The sequence below is a fragment of the Eulemur rufifrons genome, chromosome 10 (genome assembly GCF_041146395.1).
Source record: "Eulemur rufifrons isolate Redbay chromosome 10, OSU_ERuf_1, whole genome shotgun sequence".
NCBI lineage: Eukaryota > Metazoa > Chordata > Mammalia > Primates > Lemuridae > Eulemur > Eulemur rufifrons.
In genome coordinates, this window is record NC_090992.1 from 13803592 (window position 1) to 13826642 (window position 23051).

General features: G+C 41.3%; 1 protein-coding gene across 1 annotated transcript in view; it reads left to right on the top strand.

The window, feature by feature from the left end:
• The first annotated feature begins 3344 nt into the window (after positions 1-3344).
• ATP6V0E1 (ATPase H+ transporting V0 subunit e1) overlaps positions 3345-23051 on the top strand; it is a 32187-nt gene continuing 12480 nt past the window's right edge. Inside the window, exons 1-2 of the mRNA XM_069484186.1 lie at positions 3345-3518; positions 9967-10014. Of these exons, the coding sequence (XP_069340287.1) occupies positions 3415-3518; positions 9967-10014 (152 nt within the window). The 5' untranslated portion in view covers positions 3345-3414. The remainder of the gene's footprint in view (positions 3519-9966; positions 10015-23051) is intronic.

A 23051-nucleotide genomic window follows, 5' to 3' on the forward strand; every position in this document is an offset into this window, starting at 1 on the left:
GATTCAAGAAGGAGCTGAGAAGCTGCTTCTAGTGACAAGGAGCTTTATGACTCCATAGCTTTGTGACTCTGCATGCCTGTTCTTGTTTAGGGGATGGGCTTAGGAAAGAGGAGTTCCTCAGCTGGTTTCACCGTAGTACTTCAGTCAGCTGTTGTCCAGGGTTGCCTCTGAGGTTTTTTGTCTAGTAGTAGTTTTCAAATTTTTAATCTCAAGACTTGTTTACACTTTTAAAAATTATTGAGGACCCAAGGAGCTTGCATTTATGTAGGTTATAGCTATTGATATTTGCCACATTAGAAATTAAAACAGGCTGGGTGTGGTGGCATATACATCCAGCTACTCAGGAGACTGAGGCAGGAGAATCGCTTGAACCCACAAGTTCCAGACCAGCATGGGCAACACAGTGAGACCCCATCTTTAAAATATAAAATAAGATAAAAAGAAATTAAAACATAAAATTTTAACATATTTATTTTATTTTATTATTATTGTTTTTTGGAGACACAGTCTCGCTCTTTTGCCCTGGCTGGAGTGCTGTGGCATCAGCCTAGCTCACAGCAACCTCAACCTCCTGGGCTCAAGCAGTCCTTCTGCCTCAGCCTCTGAGTTCCTGGGACTACAGGCATGTGCCACCATGCCCAGCTAATTTTTTTCTATATATTTTTAGTTGTCCAGATAATTTCTTTGTATTTTTTAGTAGAGACAGGGTCTTGCTCTTGCTCAGGCTGGTCTTGAATCCTGACCTCGAGTGATCTTCAAGCTGCCTTGACCTCCCAGAGTGCTAGGATTACAGGTGTGAGCCACCACGCCCGGCTTAACATATTTATTTTAAATTCATTTAAAAAGAGCAATAATAAACTCATAACATGTTAACATAAGTAACATTTTTGTGGAAAATAACTAACTTTTCCAAAACAAACAAAAAATATATCGAGAAGAGTGACATTGTGTTACATTTTGGCAAAATTCCTTAATGTCTGGCTTAATACAAGACAAATGAATTTTCATAATGCTCCTGCATTCAATCTGTTGTGATGCTGTTTTGGATGAAGTATAGAAAGAAAATTCAACCTCACACAGATTCAGTTAGAAAAGACCTGCTGGGAGAATCTTAGGGACTCTCCAGGGGTCCTGGACCACACTGCTCAGAGTCTGATTTATTCCCTGAAGACTTTAAGCACCTTGAGGGCAGAGAATATTTCTTCTTGGGTGAGTCACTGAATCTGGACAGTCTTCACTTGGAATGTGTGATAAAATGTTTTGGACAGATTGACTGATAGAGGGAGCTGTTGGCCAGTAATAGCCCACGAATATGATACTGAGATACTAACTTTTCTCATTTCACAGAGGATGAAATTGACAGATTTAGACAGAATTGGTGCTGAAGAGTTACAGCCCTGCACTTCCGGACATTTCTTCTCAAAGAGGCTGCCTAGAAGGTGTCAAAGGTTAGATACTTTACTTAAAGGGATCAATTTAAGAGAAAATATTTTCATTTATTTAAGAAATGGGAAAGAATTCACAATTGCTAAAAACTGGAAGCAACCCAAATGTCCAGCATGGATAAAAGAATAAACAAAATGTGGTATATACATACGTGGAATACTATTTAGCCTGAAAATGGAAGGAAATTCTGACACATGCACAACATGGATGAACCTTAAGGACAGTATGCTAATTGAAATAAACCAGTCATAAGAGGACAAATGCTGTATGATTCTACTTACAGGAGTTACCAAGAGTAGTCAAACTCATAAGAGACAGAGGTAGAATGGTAGTTGCCAAAGGATGGAGGAGGGAAAATGGGAGGTGGTTGTTTGATGAATATGAAAAAGTTCTGGAGAGTGGCTGTACAACAATGTGAATACACTTAACTGTACACTTAAAAATGGCTAAGATGGTAAATTTTATGTCACATGTATTTTACCATTATTAAAAAGAGAGAAAGAAATAGGAAATTAGGAGTGAACTTCTTTGTAATTTCATTCTGGTTAATCTCATCCTTTCTTAACTATTCAATTCAGTTGCACAATTATTTATTGAATACATTCTATGTATAAACTATACTGCTCCAGAAACAAAGATCAGTTAAATGGTGCCTGTTCTCAAGGAGTTTGTCCTCTAGTACAGGGTTGGTAAAGATACATACACAATTACAAGACCAAAGAGATGTGCTAACAGGATGAAACGGGTCTTAGAGAAGGCAGTGCTTGGACTGGAACTTAAGGACGATAGAATTTCCACTGGGGCTAAATTTTGGGAGAGCAGTATAAGAACAAAGGAGACCAACTAGTTTCCTACATTGCTGCCCAGGTAAAGGCTCAGAATCACGCTTGAAGAGTTGGCACAGATGTTGAAGATTACTGGCCCAACTTCTCATTTAATTCAGGAGTCCATTTACTTAATGAAGAAAGAAATCAGGAGGTCATGAAATGTGGCTACTGTAAGGAAACCATGATCCACAATAAAGCACATTGGATTTAGTTTATAGATTTGCTTTCTAGCTTGCTTTTGACTGTAAGCTTTATCAAGCTCCTTAACTTCTCTGAGAACGGGCTTCCTCCTCTGTTCCAAGCCTGTCTCATACCATAATAAACATGTGTGAAAATTCTCAGCAAGCATTAGAAACTATGTTTATCTTCTTACTATTCCAATTCCCGCTCTTCCACGCTCAGCTGAGGACTAGCTGGCATGGAAAGTCACACACGATCTTCCACTCTACCTTCACACTGCACTGAGTGGCCTGTTTGCAAAGCCATGTGCTCCCCAGAATGTGAACTCCCTGAGGGTGTCTGATTGGCTTTTGTAACCTCAGGACCTGGCACAGTGCACGAGATATACAGTAGTGCAGTAGTTAAGAGCACGGGACTTGAAAATAAGATCATTAGGCGTCAAATCCTGGCCCTGCCGTTTACTGTGGGTAAGATCCTTACCCTCCTCCCTGGGTCTCAGTTTCAACTGCAAAGTGGGGATAGTAATTATAAGCACCTCATCGGCTGTAGGGAGAAGTTCAGGAGCGCATGCATTTAAAGTTCAGGGCCCAGTGCCTGACACACAGGAAGTCAGAATAGTAAATTATTATTACTAAGTTCTCTACCTATGTCTGTTGCATAAAAAGAAGCTAACGCTGTAAATAACTACACTCCTTGCCTAGAAAACCTTGTTGAGCCCCTGATGCCTGGACCCTCAGCCATGGGGTTAGCGCACCCACTCTCAGCCACTCTAGCCTTGAGACAAGCCAGGTGAGGGCGGGGCTCCGTCTCTGGGCCCCCGGGGGGCGGAGCCCGGCACGCCGGTCACGTGGGGCGCGGGAGGCGGGGCTCTGCGCGCGCTGGTCACGCGACCCGGTGTTGACACTTCCGGGTGGGACCAAAGTGAGGCGGCGGGGCAGAGGCTGGCAGCTTCGGCGCAACCATGGCGTATCACGGCCTCACGGTGCCTCTCATTGTGATGAGCGTGTTCTGGGGCTTCGTCGGCTTCTTTGTGCCTTGGTTCATCCCCAAAGGTCCTAACCGGGGGTAAGTGCGCGAGCCCCGCCTTGGGAGTGACGCGCGGGGAGGACCGGGCAGGCCTGGGCGGGGAAGGGGGCGACCCCGGCCCTGGTCGGAGAACCTTGCGCTGGTGCACCTGCACCCGGCACTCCAGGGTCGGGCCCCTGGCGGGGGAGCTCCCTGGCTTCCTTGTCGCAGCAGCTTCGGTGTTCCTGGCCCGAGCGTGAGGAGGGTGACCTTTGGCGGATCTTTTCTGGAAATTAATTTTAAGGAATTTATTCTCATCGTAGTCCTGGGTGGGGAGGGAGCAGTTAGAATTTAAGGGAAATTGGGGTTCGTCCTTAGTCGACTTTCTCCCCTTTAGCCCTGCCTTCCGCGTGCTTGAGGCCTCGTTTGCCTGAACTTTAAAGAAAAGGATCTGGTAAATAAAACAGAATTGTCCTCTCTGCCTCCCACGCTGTCGCAGTTGCGAACACAATAAGCTTGTTCATCAACGTTGAGCGCAGGCCTTGCATCTAGTGGGCGCCAGGAGGTAGCTGGGGCCTGATCTAAAGCGAGATGAATTGCCAAAGAGCAGGAGGTATTGTCTAGAAACCCCTGCGTCATACCTTTTGGAGGGCGCTCCCGCTCTTCTGTGAGTGTAACAAGTGCTTAGAATGATTGGCTGAAAAGATTTCTTTTTTCAGACTTCTTTGTTGAATAGAGCTTTGTCTATTTTGGAAGTAAACTTTAATTGTGGTATAAAATAGAGCCTTATCTTCAAGGGAGCCTTGGAACACCTTTCTGGTTCCCCTTTTGGTTTTTAGTCATCGTTTTCCTCAGCTCAAGATCATGTGGGGTGAAACACACTGAAGTTTGTCAGAAACACCATCTCTTACTTTATTCCTTGGAACTAATTTGGTGGCTTTGTAGTACCTGGTTTCACAGTACCTTGTATGCACAGTAGGGGCTCAGTCAGTATCTGTTGAATGGATAGTTCTATTGCCTTTATTAAAGGAAAGTAAATTTTATTACTTCCTTAATATTTTGTGACCTGAACCCCTTCTGCTCCCTGAAATAGACTTGTTTTATGCTTGTTACTTCTATTAGCCTAAAAATAAATCATCAATTTTTTAAAAGGAAAAATGGTAGGCGAAATTCTATCATTTGTAAGCATCGGGTCCCACCTCCGTTATAACACCAGTTATATAGGGTCATCTGTCCAGCCTATAGTAGTTGATGTATGGTGTCAGAATTCTGGAATTATTAAAGCAATTTGTATTAACCAAATTTAATTAGACTTGTTTTTCCTACTGGCGTTACAGAACTACAAAGTGCTTCTTTGTTGTGTTTATACCTTCAATTGTTTCAATACCCTACTTACTGTCTGCCTTTCTGGCTTTCATACTCAAAAAGCATTTATTAATGTGCTAGTAGCACTGACCATTCCTTTCCTAAAGACAGCCCTCCCCCATGTGATGCCACTGCTACTTCCAGAGTAATGAAACCCCTCGTGTTTCTACTCAGTTTCTAGCCCCAGTGTCATGATTCAGGTATTTGACCTGCTGGTGATACACAATCATGTGTTGCTTAAGGAAAGGGATACACTGAGAAATGCATTGTTAGGGTCTTTGTGTGAACGTCATAGAGTGCGCTTACACAAACCTAGATGGAATAGCCTACTACACACCTAAGCTGTGTGATATGGCCTATTGCTCCTAGGCTGCGAACCTGTACATCATGTTCCTGTCTTACATACTGTAGGCAATTTTAACACAACGGTAAATATTTGTGTATCTAAACATATTGAAACAGAAAAGGTACAGTAAAAATACAGTATGTAAGATAAAAAGTGGGATACCTGTATAGGACACTTACCATGAATGGAGCTTGGAGGACTGGAAGTTGCTCTGGGTGAGTCAGTGAGTGAGCAGTGAGTGAACGTGAAGGCCTAGGACGTTACTGCTGTAGACTTTATAAACACCACACACTTAGGCTACACTAAATTTATTTAAAAATTTTTCATTCCTTAGTAATAAATTAACCTTAGCTTACTATAACTTTTTTACCTTATAAATTTATAATTTTTTAAACTTTTTGACTCTTTTGTAATAACACTTGGCTTAAAACACATTGTACAGCTACACAAAAATATTTTCTCTCTTTATATTTTTATTCTATGAGCTTTTTCCTATTAAAAAATTTTTCTTAAACTTTTTTTGAGACAGTCTTGTTCTGTCGTTTGGGCTAGAGTACAGTGGCATCATCAAGCTCATTGCAACCTCAAACTCCCGGGCTCGAGCAATCTCCTGAGTAGCTGGGATTATAGGTGGGTGCCACCACAGCTGGCTAATTTTTCTATTTTTTTGTAGAGACGGGGCCTCACTCTTGCTCAAGCTGGTCTTGAACTCCTGGCCTCTAGTGATTCTCCTGCCTCAGCCTTGCTTTTTTTTTTTAACTTTTTAAACTTTTTTGTTAAAAACTAAGGCACAGGCCAGGTGCGGTGGCTCACGCTTATAATCCTAGCGCTCTGTTTCCAAAAAAAACCCCCCCAAAACAAGAAACAAAACTGGGGCACAAACAGGTACATTAGCCTAGGCCTCCTCAGGGTCAGGATCATCAAGATGTCAGTAGGTGATCAGAATTTTTCAGCTCCATTATAATCTTATGGGACCACCTATCTTACGTGCAGTCAGTTGTTGACTGAGAGGTCACTGTTTGGCACATGACTGTATTATCTGGTTCCAGTTCACAGCCTTCGCTGCAATCCTGTATTTCCTGCTCTTGGCAGGATTGAGCAGGTTCTGAAACACGGTGTCTCCTAGGGTTACTGAATTATGCCTTGAGGAACACTGCTCCTAGGGGGATGATCCCTATGACCTTGAATAATGTAGTTAACTTTTCCGTGTTCCTGTTTCCTCCTTTTAAAATGGAAATATTAGTACTGAATTAGTACTAGTTCCCCTTTACCTCCTGAAAATACTTCAGATCAAATTTTTTTCTAAATAGATGAAGGAGCTGAACTGTTCAAAGCTGCGGTTCCCAATGCCTGGGCCTCTGTCCACTACTGGTCCATGGCCTGTTGGGAACCAGGCTGCACAGCAAGAGGTGAGCAGCTGGTGGGAAGCTTCATCTGTATTTACAGCTGCTCCCCATTGCTTGCATCCCCACCTGAGCTCCATACTGCCCCCCCACCTCCAGTCTGTGGAAAAACTGTCTTCCATGAAACCGGGCCCTGGTGCCAAAAAGGTTGGGGACCACTGGCTTAAAGGACTGTGGTGAATTTTTAATACAAGAGATCGTTTCTGATTTGAGGGATTAAAAACATCTTCATTAGGGAGATAAAGGAAAGGAACTATGTGAGAAGGTAAGAAGGGAGAAAAACAAAAAAGACTTTGATGTTAAATTCTCTTCCTGCACACCAGATACTGAGAATTGGGTGGTTAGGAGGCTGTAGAACCTGGTAAGGCAGAGAGAAGAAAGGGCAGAAGGGAGAACTCTCCAAAATCTAGGGATAAGCTAAAGCAAGCCCCCTGCTCTTTCATTCTTTGCAACTGAAAAAGGGCTGGGTAAAATCAGGACTGTGCCTGGAATCAGCTTTCCTGACTATTCTTGTTTTTCATGATTTCCTTCTGTGTAGGAATTCACAGATTCTCTAAAAGCTTCAAATGTTTTCACAGTGGCTCCCTCCCCAGTAGACGTGGGGAGGCGGAGGGGATAGAGCACAGGGACAAGTGTGCCAGGAAAAGCAGAGAAACCAGGTGGGGGAATTTCAGCTGGCACAGGGATGAGTGTGCCAGCTCTGCTTTATTCTGGAACATTTTCAGGCATGCGGAAAAGTAGAAAGAGCAGTGCAATGAGCGCCTATTTACTGCGATCTGGGTTCAGTAATTGTCAATGTAGTCTCATGTTTGCTTTATCTGTGACTGTGTGTGTAATTTTACTGAGCCATTTGAAAGCAAATGCAGTCACTGTGGCAGTTCACCCCTCAGCATGCAGCCCCTAAGGAGAAGCACATTAGAAACTGACATTTTAATGAGGGGGCTTTTATATGAAACTATTAATACAATATTAAGCGGGTAGTACAAAGGAGCCTCAGCTGTTCCAGCTCTCTGAGATGATCTTTGGGAGAAGAAAGAAGACAGAGGGAAGAGGTTCCAGCTTAGGGCACAGAATGGGGGAAGATGATCAAAGCTTAGATTGAGAATCACAACATGATGTGTGTTGGAGGTACAGTGTGGGCACCTGCCTTCAGGAATGAAGAATTATGTTTGCAAGTAGGCAGAGGTGAGGAGGAGGAGTGGAGGGAATGGATTACAAGTGAGGAGCTGGACTTGATTCTGTAGGTCTTCAAACATTTTTATTGTCCAACTGTTGTAATTTTTTTTAAATTTATTTTTTATATTTTGATCCCTTTTTTTTTTTGAGACAGAGGCTCACTCTGTTGCCCGGGCTAGAGTGCCATGGCGTCAGCCTAGCTCACAGCAACCTCAAACTCTTGGGCTCAAGCAACCCTCCTGCCTCAGCCTCCTGAGTAGCTGAGACTACAGGCATGCGCCACCATGCCCAGCTAATTTTTTCTATATTTTTAGTTGTCCGGTTAATTTCTTCCTATTTTTTAGTAGAGACGGGGTCTCGCTCTTGCTCAGGCTGGTCTTGAACTCCTGACCTCGAGCAATCCTCCCGCCTCGGCCTCCCAGAGTGCTAGGATTATAGGTGTGAGCCATCGCGCTCAGCCAACTGCTATTATTTTTTTAAGCATAAATCCCTATACATATTTATGTATTATAACTATAATGTATAATTATATATTTTGAAGATTCTGACAATTCTTCCTACCTAAACTGTTGCCAGCCTTACCCAGTTGGATTATTGTAATTCTCCCAACTGGTTTATCTGCTTTTCCTTTTGCCCTTCTTCCAATCTATTTCATCCCAGAGATCCTATTAGAATTTGGATCGGATTTTGTCAGTCCTCTCCTCACATCCCTCCAGATAAGTTCCCTTTTCACTAAGAGTAAAAGCTTTTCAGAGTAAAATTCGTTTCAGAGGCTCCCTGGTACCTCTCTGACCTCACTTCCTACTAGGCTCCCTGTGCTCTGCTTTGGCCACACAGGCCTCCTCCCACTTTGAACACCAGGCATCCTCGCAGCTCATGCCTTCCTGTTTGCTGTTCCCCTGCCTGGAACACTGCCTTGCCTCCTGTAGGTCTGCACTCACGTGCCACCTCCTGAGCAAGGCCTCTCTCCTGATTATCCTCTTTAAAACTGCACTGTACCTTCCAACTCTCTGTGTACTCTGTCTTCCTTTCTTGCTTTATTTTCCTCCCTCAGCGCTTACTGACCATCTGGCACACTATTGATAGATAGGTAGATAATCCATGTTTATTGTTCATCTTGTTGTCTGTCTCTCCTCAAACTTCACAAGGCAGGGGTTTTTACCTGCTCTTTCCCCAGAGCCTGGTGCATACTGGGCCCTTAGTGAAAATCTGCTGAATGAATGAATGTGCCAATACATTAACCACAGAAAGCATACACACACAACTTCAAAAGGATGAGTTAAAAATAAATATAAATAAAAACACAAGTTCTGATATTTGCTTCCCAGGTTCTAGGAGATAGTTTTGCTCTCTCCTGGAGGTGTGGACACCTCTCTTTGGAAACCAGATGATTGGGTTCCATTGAAAGGTCTTTAGCTGGAGAGAGATGTAATGAAAGGAATATTTTAGAGAGATTTTTTTTCCTAGTGGTTGTGGATGGAATCAAAGGGAAGGAAGAAAGTGTTGAATCTGCCAGGCAAACGTGGTGAATTTTGTTGCTAACAGTGGGAATGGGAAGGAGGAAATCCACATGCGAGGAGACGCTTCAGAGGACGAATCCATTGTGCTTGGTGACTGTGAGGGTGTAGAGGAGGCATGAGCAAAAGACGATCGGTGGGAGGCTGGCTGGCTGGCTGGGTGCAAATGGCAGAGCTGCCTCTGGGAAGTAGGAGATTTAGAAGGGGAGCTTTTGGAAAGAGAAGTGGGAAGACAATATCATGAACTCGGTTTTAGAAATGTTGGAATTCTGCTAATGAAAGATCCAAGTTTAACTTTCAGACATGAAGGGAGATGGGGAGAGGTCAACTCTAGAGTCATATTTTTAGAAGGACAGTGTTACTTCATTGCCGAGAATACTAGCAAATGTGGTAGTTACTTAGGTGTCGAACCTTATTGTCGCTGTAGCCTTTTCTGTTCAGTGTCAGACGAATTGGGATTGGACATTCATGCTATGGCATGAATACATACCCCTTTAAATACAAATGTTTAATTATGTACTTAAGCTTCTACCGCATGAAGCTGAGGCACACTGCAGTCTACTGGTTGTTTGAACAGATTCAGATCCATTTTCTTGGTACACTATACATGCCAGTTTGGTAATTTGGGAAGGGGATTTAAACCATTCTGCAGTGTCTGCATAGTTTGGTAGTTATCTAATGACATTTGCATTTTTTTTTAGAGTTATCATCACCATGTTGGTGACCTGTTCAGTTTGCTGTTATCTCTTGTAAGTATTGTCTGTTGTAAGTAGTTTTTTCCTAAAACAATCAATTTTTCTTAGTAATTGTAATGTGTGCAACTTACCCATTTGTTTCATTGGAGCTTGTCCCTCATGTAACATCTAGAAATAGTGTCCTAAAATAGAAAATACTGCACTTTTCCTGTGCTCAGCGTATTTACATAGAACTGCACAGATGCTCTATCCTTTTGGGAATACAAGTGCAATTGGCATGAATTTAAAGCTTATAATTAGTTGGAAATTATAACTGTAGTACTTTGTATTTTATTATTGTGAAGTATTTAGGTCTACTCCTTTCACTTAAATATTTCACTGTGAAGCTAATGAAGGCATTCTTTGTTATGACTTTTGTTTATCTGAGTAGAAGTTGAGCTAGAATTATAATCAAGTAGAGTAAGGATAATTTTTTTCAATAATTCATTGTAAATTATATCAAAGTATAATAATCAGCATCTATTTGAATAGATTAGATAGTTTATATAAGCTATTGAATGAAAACTCTTTTGGGATATATACGGTAATTTCTTTCCTCAACATATATTTTTTGAATATGGTTCTTTATCCTCATGAATACCAGAATTGGCAGAACTGCAGTTGAACTACAGTCATGTGTTGCTTAACGACAGATAAACATTCTGAGAAATGTACCGTTAGGCAATTTCATCACTGTGCAAACGGCATAGATGGTATAACCTATTGTACACCCCTGGGCTATATGGTGTAGCCTGCTGTTTCTAGGCTGCAAACCTACAGCATCCTACTGTCCTTAGTACTGTAGGCAATTGTAATATAATAATAAATATTTATATATCTAAACACTGCTAAACAAAAAGATACAGTAAAAATACGGTGTTACAATCTTATGGGGCCACCATATCATATGATGGTCATATAGATGATCATATATGCCATCAACTGTTGACCAAAACATTGTTATGTGGCACGTGACTACATTTTAAAGATGTTTTCAACTCTTATCTACATTCTCCTCTTCCCTGAAGAATATGGAATGAGTCAAGCCCTTAAATAAAACAAAACACCTGAGTATTAATCGGTCTGTGGAGCAGATAACCAGTTCAGAGTATTCAAAGGCCTTAGGATTTTTTTTTTTAAGTTGAGCTATCGATCACATGCCACTTTAGTAATAACCCTTTTAGGGATTCCTTTTTAGAGTTTAGAACCAGTGATTCTGTTTTCTTGAAGAAAGCTTTCTAATTTCCTGAGACTTCAGTGACATGGGAAGTATTGGTGTTGCCCCAGTGTTGTTTAGTGCCCATGAGGGAGGAAGCAGCAGTTCCAGTCCATCCTGTGGATGAAAAGCTGTGGTTCTCTGCCACCCTGAGTCTGTGGATGTCCAGCCTCCTGGGGCTTCTGCACTAAAGTTGTTCAAAGAAGTCTATGGAGAAGAGCCGAATTCCAGTTCTGGGCATAGATCAAAATCCGCCCCTGACAAGAGTTATTGCCATGAATTTTGGCTGTCTGCCAATCATCTGGCTACTCTTTGGGGGGAGGTGGTAATGTATATTTTGATAGATTTAGGGGTACAAGTGGTTTTTCGTCACATGGATGAATTGTATAGTGGTGATGTCTGGGTTTTTAGTATAGCCATCACCTGAATAGTGTACATCACACCCAATAAGTAGTTTTTCTTCCCTCATCCCCTTTCATCCTCCCTTCTGAATCTCTAGTGTCCATTGTACCACTCTATATGCCCCTGAGTACTCATGGCTTAGCTCCCACTTACAAGTGAGAATATGCAGCATTTGGTTTTCCATTCCTGTGTTACTTCCCTTAGGATAATGACCTCCAGTTCCATCCAAGTTGCGTGAAAGACATTATTTCATCCTTTTTTATAGCTCAGTAGTATTCCATGGTGTACCACATTTTCTTTATCCATTCCTTGGTTGATGGGCACTTAAGTTGGTTCCATGTCTTTGCAATTGTGAATTGTGCTGTGATAAACATATGATTGCAAGTATCTGTTTGATACAATAATTTCTTTTCCTTTGGGTAGATATCAGCTCACTTGTGAAATGCAACTTTAGGTATTTAAAGCTGAATTATGTATTATAAAAGTTGTACTAAATGATGATGTCTGACTGCTTCAGCATGAAGGCTTACATGATGGGACTTTCTAAAATTTGTGTTAGTCTTTTTTTTTCTGGTTAGAGAGGTAAAAGAGGCTTTTCAGGTGATAGGTTAGCCTACAGACTGAAGTCTGACAGGTAATGGAGGGAATTCTTATACTAGCTGTATTCAGCTCTGAAAAGTAAATGAGTGCAAATACATGTATTGTCAAGAACTTACAATTGGTTTTTTTTTTTTTTTTGGAGACAGAGTCTTACTCTGTCACCTGGCCTAGAGTGCGGTGGCGTTAGCTCTAGCTCACAGCAACCCCAAACTCCTAGGCTCAAGTCATCCTCCTGCCTCAGCCTCCTGAGTAGCTGGGACTACAGGCATGTATTGCCATGCCCGGCTAATTTTTTCTATTTTTAGTAGAGATGGAGGTCTCACTCTTGCTCAGGCTGGTCTTGAACTCCTCACCTCAAGCAATCCTACCGCCTTAGCCTCTCAGAGTGGTAGGATTACAAGTGTGAGCCACCGCACCCGGTCAGGAACTTATAATTTTAGTATGGGTGATTGAACATCAGCTTATCCTACTTAATTATCTATAGACATTGAAATAAGGGAGCTCTTTATCAGTGCGGGAGCAAGGATTAGTCTTGTGATTGAAAAGGCCTTTGCTTTTATGCTTTGAGGATCTCTACAATGTGAACAGTAAGGTTGTTGGTGGTATTTTTTGTTTGTTTTGTTTTGTGAGATAGGATCATGCTCCATCTCCCTGGGTAGAGTGCAGCGGTATCGTCATAGCTCACTGCAACCTCAAACTCCCTGAGCTCCGGCGATCCTCCTGCTTCAGCCTCCCGAGTAGCTATGACCACAGGTGTGCGCCACCTCACCCAGCTAATTTTTCTGTTTTTTCTTGCTCAGGCTGGGTCTCAAACTCGTGGCCTTAAGCTGTCCTCCTGCTTTGGCCTCCCAAAGGGCTAGGATTACAGCCATGAGCCACTGCACCTGACCTGGTGGTGGTATTTTTTAAAAGAGAAAATTATTGCGCAGAGGAATAACTGACTGGAGATTAAACCAAAACAGGAAAAAAATATTTTGTGACTTCCTGGTTCTCCATAGTCTTTGAAATGTGGTTACTTTTCATAATAGTCCCTTTAAAACAAGCAAACAAAAAAACCTTTCCAATCAATCACATGCCTCTTATTTTCATTTTCAAGTGTGAAATGAATAATTGCATTCAGTTGGAAATCACTTCACTTTGAATTTTAGTGGCTTAATTGCAAACTATCTGTGAGCCCTTGCCTTTTGCTGTGTAGACTTTAGTCCGTTTATTCCTGTGTAGACTTTAGTCCGTTTATTCCTTTGTTCCCAAGTGCTGATGAATGCTCTATTGATAGTGGATCAGTACTGTCAGTGTGTGTTCAAAAAGGTGGTACACGGTGTCCTAACATTAGATGCTTCTCGAGGCCATTTTATGGGGAAATGAGCTACGTGGTATTGATTTTATGAAATCATTTTCTTTTCTTTATTTGAAGCCTGATTATACATCCTATTTAGCAAGATATCTGCATGAAAAATATGGATGGAATTCAAACCCCAAATATTTTGCATACCTTATTACACAGAGGAATGAGATTCTATAACAAAAAATAAAATAAAATTCAAAGGAAACTTCTGCTTGGCAGTAGTTATGTTTTCTTAAAAATATTCCTTTTGAAGTAAGGCACACCCAAAAAGACTTTGACTTTCCTAAACAAAGTCATGTTTTGAAATACATTCATGGACTTTTAAATTGCCTTCTGTTTGTGGCAGTGTTTTTCTCTTGCCAGTTTGTTCTTGTTTAAGGTTTGTTCCATGGGGCACAACTTGTTTGAGCTCTGTATAAATCAGTTTTCTTCCAGTGGAAGCCAGTTTCTATTAATAGTTTAGCAAAGGAAAATATGAATGTTATAACTGGATCCCTTTTGAGGCACAAGATTACTTTTCTCTCTTAAGCGTACAATCCTATTAAGTTACTATCCTATACTTTCTCCTGGTCTTAGGTTAATTTTTAATGTGCAGTTGTGTTGTAACTTACCCAGAGTCACAAAACTTACATTTTGGGGGGAAATTAGAAATTTAGTGTTGCAGTGTGAAGATACAGTTGCTTCTTGGAAAATGTGCTATGTCTTTAACACTTGACTAATTGTAAATCTCACCAGCGTACTGATACAGGAAAAGAAATATTGACTAAGAGTCAGGAGACCTCGGTTCTTCTAGGCTAAAGAATACTTGGCCTGATTTCACTGCAGGGTTTTAAATGAGATGCTGTGTGTGAAAACTTTTAACAGAGGAGAATAAAAATGAAAAGTAATATTACTAGTGATTTTTAAAAGCAAATTATTTTAATTCAAAGAACTGTGTTATTTGTAAGTACAATTTGCTTACAGGGCTGGTATCGCAGTGGGCCTTATTAGAGTTCATTCACTCAACGTATATTTATTTAGAGTCCGCCAAGTATCAGGCACTTAATCTGGGCTCTGGATCCACGTGGAGCAGTGAATGAACAAAACAGATAACGTTCCTGTCCTCTTTAGTAGGGAGAAACAGTGAACAAATAAAGAGCCAAAGAGGCCTAATCACTCCCTTACAACCCCTCATTCACTTCCCAGACAGGCTCCCCTGCACTTCCCACATGAGATTCCCCCTCACTCACCCTTCAGCCCCCCAGTGCTGCCCATCCACACAAGGATTGCACAGCCCACGGGAGCTCTGCCTCACAAGTCCAGGAATTGGCAAATCCATAGCTGAGCTCAGCCTCCCTCACTGGCCTTTTTGGGTCCTGACTCTAGAGCCAGTTTAGGCACAGGGCATAGTCACCCCCCAGGGACCAGGGTGCTCCGCGTTGGTTTCCAAACCAAAAAGCTGGTTGGTTTCAGGGCCACTTTTTACTATGGCATGTATTTCTTTCTTAAGTGTTTATCTCTTAGCTGTTTGTTTATTTATTTATTTAAGAGACAAGGTCTTGCTCTGTCACCCAGGCTGGAGTGTAGTGGCACAATTATAGCTCACTGTCATCTCAAACTCCTGGGCTCAGCAATCCTCCTGCCTCAGCCTCCTGAGTAGCTAGGACTACAGGCATGCGCCACCACGCCTGGCTAATTTTTAAATTTTTTGTAGATAGGGTCTCGCTATGTTGCCCAGGCTGGTCTTGTTCTCCTGGCCTCAAGTGATCCTCCCACTTCGGCCTCCCAAAGTGCTAGGATTTCAGGCTTGAATCACCACGTCCAGTATGTTTTTGAACTTTTAAAACCTACTGTATTCTCTTTATGAAAGAATAGAGACTAGGATGATGAACCTTCATTTGCCTGTCACCCACCTTCAAAAAATGGTCAACTCATGGCCAATCTTGTTTCATCCCCACACTGTCTCCCACACCCTGGATTATTTAGAAGCAAATCCCAGACATATCAGTTCATCTGTAAATATTTCAATATGTGTCTCTAAAATATATTCACTTTTTTCATGTATAACCATAATACTATTATGTCCAGCAAAGTTAATACCTTTATATCACCAAATATCCTATCATATTTAAATTTGCCTAATTATCTCATTATTTATTTTACTGTTTGCTTAAATCAAGGTCCACATAAAGACCATACATGGCAATTGATGGATATGTCTCTTAAGTTTCTTTATATAGGCTTCTTCTCCACATCTTTTTCTTTTTTCTTGGGAATTTTAATAGAAAAATTGGGTTGTTTGTCCCATAGTTTTCCCATAGTCTGGTCTTGTTAATTGCACATTCATGGTGTTAACATGTTCTTCTGTGTTTCCTATGACTTGGTGGTCATATCTAGAGGCTAGATCAGATTCAGCTTCAATTTTTTGGCAAGTCTCCTTCCTAAGTGGTGTTTAGTACTTCCATCAGAGGGTAGTACATAATGTCTGATTTTTCCTTGTATTGTTGGCAGTCATTGGTGATATTTTATTTCTATAATTTCTTGTTCATTCATTAGCTAGAATACATCCATAAATAGAGATTTACTTCATCAACTGTTTGGTTATCCAAATAACTAAAAAATAATTAATAAAGGAAAGTTAGGATATATGTGTAGTTTTCCCTTTATTTACCAATTTTCAAAATAACAAATTGATTCCCTAGCATCTTCCAATGGTGAATGATTTTTGTTTTATGTTAGTTTCATTATGGCCTTATGCACTTAAACATATTTGATGTATTGCAATCCAGTGTAATTAATAGCCTTGTCGATGGTCAAAAATTGAGATAAGCAAAGATATAAGACTTGTTGAACTTACTCCGTATATATGTTCCCTGTTATTAGGCAAGCACTTGGACTTGAAGGCTTTATGCAATAGCTTGGCAGTAGAGAGGGTTTTGATAGTTTGGCATGACTGCTTCCAAAGGCTGCAGGCACTAGAATGGCAGGAGTCATGCGTTATTTTTGTTTTTTTCTTTTGTTTTGTTTTCCAAATACAGATACGCAGTTTTTGTTGTAGCAACCTTTGAAAAGACTTTCCCTTTCTCCTTTAAATTGCTTTGGCATTTTTGTCCAGAATTATTTGACCAAAGTATATGAATCTGTTTCTGGACTGTCTCTTCTGTTCATTGATCTCTTTGTCTAGCCTTATGATAATACCACAGTGTCTTGAATATTGCAGCTTTATACTGCAATCAGAAACTGTGAGTCCTCCGTCTTTGTGCCTCAAGATTATTTTGGCTATTTTAAAACAGCCAAATACATTTTAAAATCAACTCACCAAGTTTCTGCAAAGAAGCTTATTGGGGTCTTAACTGGAATTGTGTTGAATATGTAGATAGATGTGGACGGAACTGGCATTTTAATGGTGTTGAGTCTCCTAATCTCAATGGTATCTCTATTTCTAATCTCATAGAATCTTTCTCCATTTATTTAGGTTTGCTTTTGTTTATGTCTGCGATGTTTTATAATTTTTGGTATAGAGATCTTGTATGTCTCTTGTTAAGTATATTCCTAAGTATTTTTTGTAGTTTTTTTAGTACTATTTAATGAAGTAGTTAGGGATTTATCAATTTTGTTAATCTTTTCAAACAATCACATTTTTAGCTTTGTAACTTTTCTCTATTTTTGTGTCCATTTGATTGACATTGACATCTATTCTTCATTATTTCCTTCGTTTTCCTAACTTTAGGTTTAATATATACTTTCTTCTAGCATAAGCATTTTAATGGAGTAAAATTCCCTCTAAGCTAGGCTTGAGCTGCATCCCACAAATTTTGATATGGTGTATTTTCATTTTATTCAGTTGGAAATATTTTCTAATTTCTCTTGTAATTTCTTAGACTAACTGGTTATTCAGAATTGTGGTGTTTAATTTCTAAATATCTGATGCTTTTTTAAGAATGTTTTATTGTTAATTTATTTATTATTCAATGTGGTCAGAAGATATACTCTGTAAGATTTCAGCCTTTTGAAATTGGGACTTATTTTATGACCCATCTTGATGGTCATTTCATGTACACTTGGAAAGAATGTATATTCTGCAGTTGTTAGTTGTAGTGTTCTATAAATATCAAGTTAAGATGATTCACATCTTCTGCATCCTTAGTGACTTTTTTTTTTTTTGGTCTACTATTCATTACTAAAAGAGGGATGCTAAAAATCACCAGCTATGATTGTGGATTTTGCTGTTTCTCTTTTTAATTCTGTCCATTTTTGCTTTATGTATTTTGAAGCTCTGTTATCAGGTGCGTACACATTTATGATTGTTATGTCTTTCTGATAATTTGATACTTTTATCACTATAAAATATCCGTCTTTATCTCTGGTGATGCTCCTTGACTTGCTTTTACTTTGGTATTAATAATCCTGCTACCTTTCTTATGCTCATTTGTTTGCAGAAAGGATTTACATTGCTTCTGCCAGGTGAAGGCCATTACCAGTTCAGTATTAATAAAATTCTTGATATTTGGGTTTCTAGCCTATCCTGGTATTGCGAATTCAACTTGCAAACCTTCTTGAGGGCCAGTTCTCAGTGGCCTTCTTCCTTCTTGTTTCTTAGGTTTGAGACCGTTGATTTTTCTGGGATTCCTGTTGAGTTCTGTCTGATTTATCCTTAATTGAAGACAGAACCCTTTGGTCCCAGCTCCTTGGGAGACTGAGGCAGGAGGATCACTTAATTCTAGGAGTTTGAGGTTGCAGTGAGCTATGATGATGCCACTGCACTCTAGCCTGGGCAATAATAGAGTGAGACCCTGTCTCAAAAAAGAAAAAAAGATAATATCCCTTTGGGGTCCCAGCTTTTGGAAGGGAGAAGCTTTTATTAGACAATACTCTGAGTGGGCTCTGGGCCTAATTTACTGTTTCCCATGCCCTGTGAAATCTGAAAACAAATGCTCAAATTCATCTCTTCATATATACTCTCAAGGTGTGGAAACAACTTATAGTCAGTCACTTCACCTTCCTCTCTGGGTACTTGCCTTTACTTGGTTTTTTTGGCCTGAGAATTGCTTACATTTCTCTTGCGGATACGGTTGACTGTTTATAGGAGAAGGGAGACCTGGATATCTGGCCCAGCGTGTTATTACCTACTATATGGAAGAGTTTATTTTTCTTTAGTCTGACTTTATAATCTTTTTCTTCATAATTTGGCAGATAAGAGGACTGTTAATAGACTGAGCTGGGAAGTCTGGAGTGACTCTTGAAGAATAGAGATTAAAAATAAGAGATATTTCTAGTTTAGAACCCTGGCAAAAATAGGGCGTATTCCTGTGGTCGTGAAATGGCCGTAGTTTGGCATGAGGTTAATGCAAAACATTGATGACTTTTCATCTGGAGCTTGGGATCCTTTTCCAAGCCTTTTCTCATGGCTGTGCTAGAATTCAGTTCCATGTGGTTGTGGAACTGGGAGCCTGTTTCCTTGCTGGCTGTTAGTTGGGGCCACTCTCAGCTCCCGGAGGCCACTCACATTCCTGGCCAGGTGGCCCCTCCATTTCGTGTATCTGTAATTAAAATCTAACCCTGTCTAATTCTGAATCTGGCACTTTCTAGTAGCATCTAATGATGTTGCTACCCTTGAAAGTGTTTGTGTCATTGGATCGGGATGAGAGAATTCGACAGAGGTCATTTTAGTGAAGCTAGGGCAAATCACTTTCCTACATTTCTGCTGTCTCTTAAGGAGCCCACCGACAGAAGTCACTTCTGGAGTGACTGGAGGGACAGTGGATCAGAAGAGAGGTGCTATATGGACTTCTCCATTCCAACAGGGAAGCTGACTCCACTCAATCTGTGTGTCACCGGGAAGTAACCACGCTTTTGTTCCTGTTCTTATATCTGAATGTGGAACAAAAGAACAAAGCAGGATTTGAGAGAGCTGGGTATGCCTTTTGTGTGGTGAGGGCATATTTTATGCTTGGAGAATTCTAATACCAAGAGTTGAGCTCATGATAAGTGGCCAGGGAGTGCTTGTAGGATGAGAGCACCCATGCATATCTCTAGCAAAGCATACTCCACTCCTGGCCTTGGTTTGCATCTCACAGCTCATGAATCCCTCCAGGTTGGCCCCTCAACCGATTCCTCTCTGCATCCTCAGAGCCTGCCAGGGAACGTGGCCCTGGTAGATGGTTGTGGGATAAATGAAGAACCCCTAGGCTGCTTGATTTGTTTCACCCTTAATACCCTATAGAAGCAGCCTGGTATAACGGGACTCAGGAGTCCTGGGTTCTCCCTTCCAGCTCCATCACTGATTCGCTGTGGGGTTATTAATAAGGTTACTAGGACTTAATTTCCTCATCTTTCAAATGTGGAACGTGGACTTGCCTTCCATTCCAGCTCTGCAGTTCTCTGAAACACGTTACTGCACTGTAGCTGCCTCAAATCTCAGATTGGTTATTAGACTGGCCTTTAGGTTATGAGGACATGTGGAACAGTTTGGACAAACTTGAAAGGTACATTTAGTTCCTTTTCTTGTACACACGAAGTAATAGATTCATTGCAATATGATCTCTTTCTCCACCCACTTCCCTCAATTCAGAGTGGGTTTTTTTTTTTCTCCTTCCAGTTCTCTTCTTGTTTATCAGCTTTAAAGGGAAATTTTAAATCAGAAGGTAGTCAGAAGGGCAGGCACAGAGCTCAGCCGGTTAAAGAGGGGGAAATTCCTCTATGAAATTTCAAATGAACTGGCCTGAATTGTTTCCCAAGGAATTTTCTTGAACTGTGGTTTGTTGGGTTTTTTAAAGTTGAGGGTTTTTTTTTTTTTTTGCTTTATTTGAAACATTAAAAATATTATATGAAATTAAATTCAAAAAAGTTTCTCAATACGGACCTTAGCAAGCAAAGTGGTCTTCATTCTTGCATCTGGATGTTTATTCTTTACTGCAGGTACCATAGGCTTGTGTTGGACTTAATCAATATTCAGTGGATGGATTCTCATTTTCTTAATCCCCATACAGTTTAGATTTAGCTAAATTAATGCCTCCTGAAATGTTCTTAGTTAAAATATTCCACCAGGTCACTCTTTGTAATGGAAACAGTAATCTGATCTGGTTTCTGGTCAGGTCCAGCAGCGGGACCTACTGCTTCCTAATTAGTATTGTGACAGTAGGCCAGTCACTTACCTTCTCTCTGCCTCAGTTTCCTTAACTGTGTGGTGCGAGAATTAAATGAAAGGTTATATGTATAGTTGTAATATTGTGAAATATATATTTGGTCTTAGTTCCCTTTTCCGGGTATATAACTTCTAAAATTCTTGGACTCTCCAAAGTGATATCTTTGTGTACGCTAATGAGTTGACTGATGGCTGGAAGCCCCTGTGTAGCTCCAGGTTGGGGGCTGGCCGCCAGAAAGACCAAGGCAGAATTAGAGGGTTGGGACTTTCAGCCCTACCCCTCATCCTCTGGGGAAGAGAGAAGGGCTGAAGGTTAAATTGATCACCAGTGGCCAGTGGTTTAATCAGTCATGCATATGTAATGAAGCCTCCATAAAAACCCAAAAGGACAGGGTTCAGAGAGCTGGATTGCTGAACACGTGGAGGTTCTGGGAGGGTGGCCTGCTAGGTAGGGCATGGAAGCTCCCCATACCTCGCCCTATGCACCTCTTCATTGTATTTTTTGTAATATCCTTTATAATAAACCAGAAAATGTGTTTCTGGTTTTCTCCTGAGTTCTATGAGCAGCTCTGGCAAATTAATTAAACCCAAGGAGGGGGTCAGGGATCCCCTCCTTATAGCTGGTAGGTCAGAAGCATGGGTAAAACAACCTGGGACTTGCAATCAGCATTGGAAATGGGAGGCATTCTGTGGGACTGAGCCTGTCACCCTGTGGGATCTGATGCTGTCTCCAGATCGTGTCACAGTTGAGTTAGAGCAGTGGACCCCAACTTTTTTGGCACCAGGGACTGGTTTCATGGAAGACAGTTTTTCCACAGACCGGGGGTAGAGGAGTGTGGGGGGGGGAATGGTTTGGGATGATTCAAGCACATTACATTTATTGTACGCTTTATTATTACATTATGATTTGCTATTCACTGATAGGGTTTTGTGTTTTTTTTTTTTTTTTGAGACAGAGTCTCACTCTGTTGCCCAGGCTAGAGTGAGTGCCGTGGCGACAGCCTGGCTCACAGCAACCTCAAACTCCTGAGCTCAAGGGATCCTCCTGTCTCAGCCTCCCGAGTAGCTGGGACTACAGGCATGCACCACCATGCCCGGCTAATTTTTTCTATATATATTTTTAGCTGTCCATATAATTTCTTTCTATTTTTTTTTTTTTAGTAGAGATGGGGTCTCGCTCTTGCTCAGGCTGGTCTCGAACTCCTGAGCTCAAACGATCCGCCCACCTCGGCCTCCCAGAGTGCTAGGATTACAGGATTACACCTGATTTCCTCAGGTGTCATGTTTCCTGTCACAAAACCACCTTCTGTTTCCGTAGGCACAGGCTTCTGATGTGGTGCTGGCTAATTCTCCAGCCTTCTTTTCACTGGTGATCGAATCAGCCTTTTGATCCTTTGATTGGCAGAGTTCTAAAATTGAGAGCAAGTGGAAGAAAACCCGAGCCACCGCGCCCGGCCAGGGTTTTGATATAAGTCTGCAAGCAAATGATATATTGTGGTCTCTGTTGTAGTCCAACCTCTCTGCTAATGATAATCTGTATTTGAAGCTGCTCCCCAGTGCTAGCATCACTGCCTCAGCTCCACCTCAGATCATCAGGCATTAAATTCTCATAAGGAGCTGGAAACCTAGATCCCTTGAGTGTGCAGGTTACAGGAGGGTTCGTGCTCCTATGAGACTCTAATGCCACCTGACTCTGCCAGGAAGTGGGGCTCAGGCAGTGATGTGAGCAGTGGGGAGTGGCTGTAAATACAGATGCAGCTTCACTGGCTCACTCCTCACCTCCTGCTGTGTGGCCCATTTCCTAACAGGCCACGGACCAGTACTGTTTGGTACTGTTCTGCGGCCTGGGGGTTGGGGACAACAGAATTAGAAGACAGACACCCAGCTGGTATCCACTGCAGAATTGATTGCTTGCTTGTTGGTGGCAAGAGATCCCCACACATTTGGTCACACAGTCTTCTATGTTGATTGTTGTGGTGTGAGAGCAGAAGAAAAACAGTTTGTTTTTTCCACTCTCATCAGTATTTTTTAAGAGAGTTCTCCACTTTCTCCAGGCAAGAGAACAACTCCTATACAACATCCTAAAAAGTGCTGGGAGGTGACTTTTTATTTCATCCTGCACGTTCTTGGTTATGGAAGGAGACAGGGACCAGTTTAGCTTCTAACATATTTTGTTTTGTACTTCTAAACATTGGCGAATGATCTCAGTCTCTTACAAAAGTGTTTTTTTTTTTCAGGCAGCTTGTGTTGCCTTCTGGGATTGGGGAAATCCTGGGTTTGTGTGGAATTTTCCATGACACTTAGCTCTGCACCATTAGTGTTGACTGCAGTCACAGAACTTTTCAGGGTGTCTGCCTGTGCTCCTC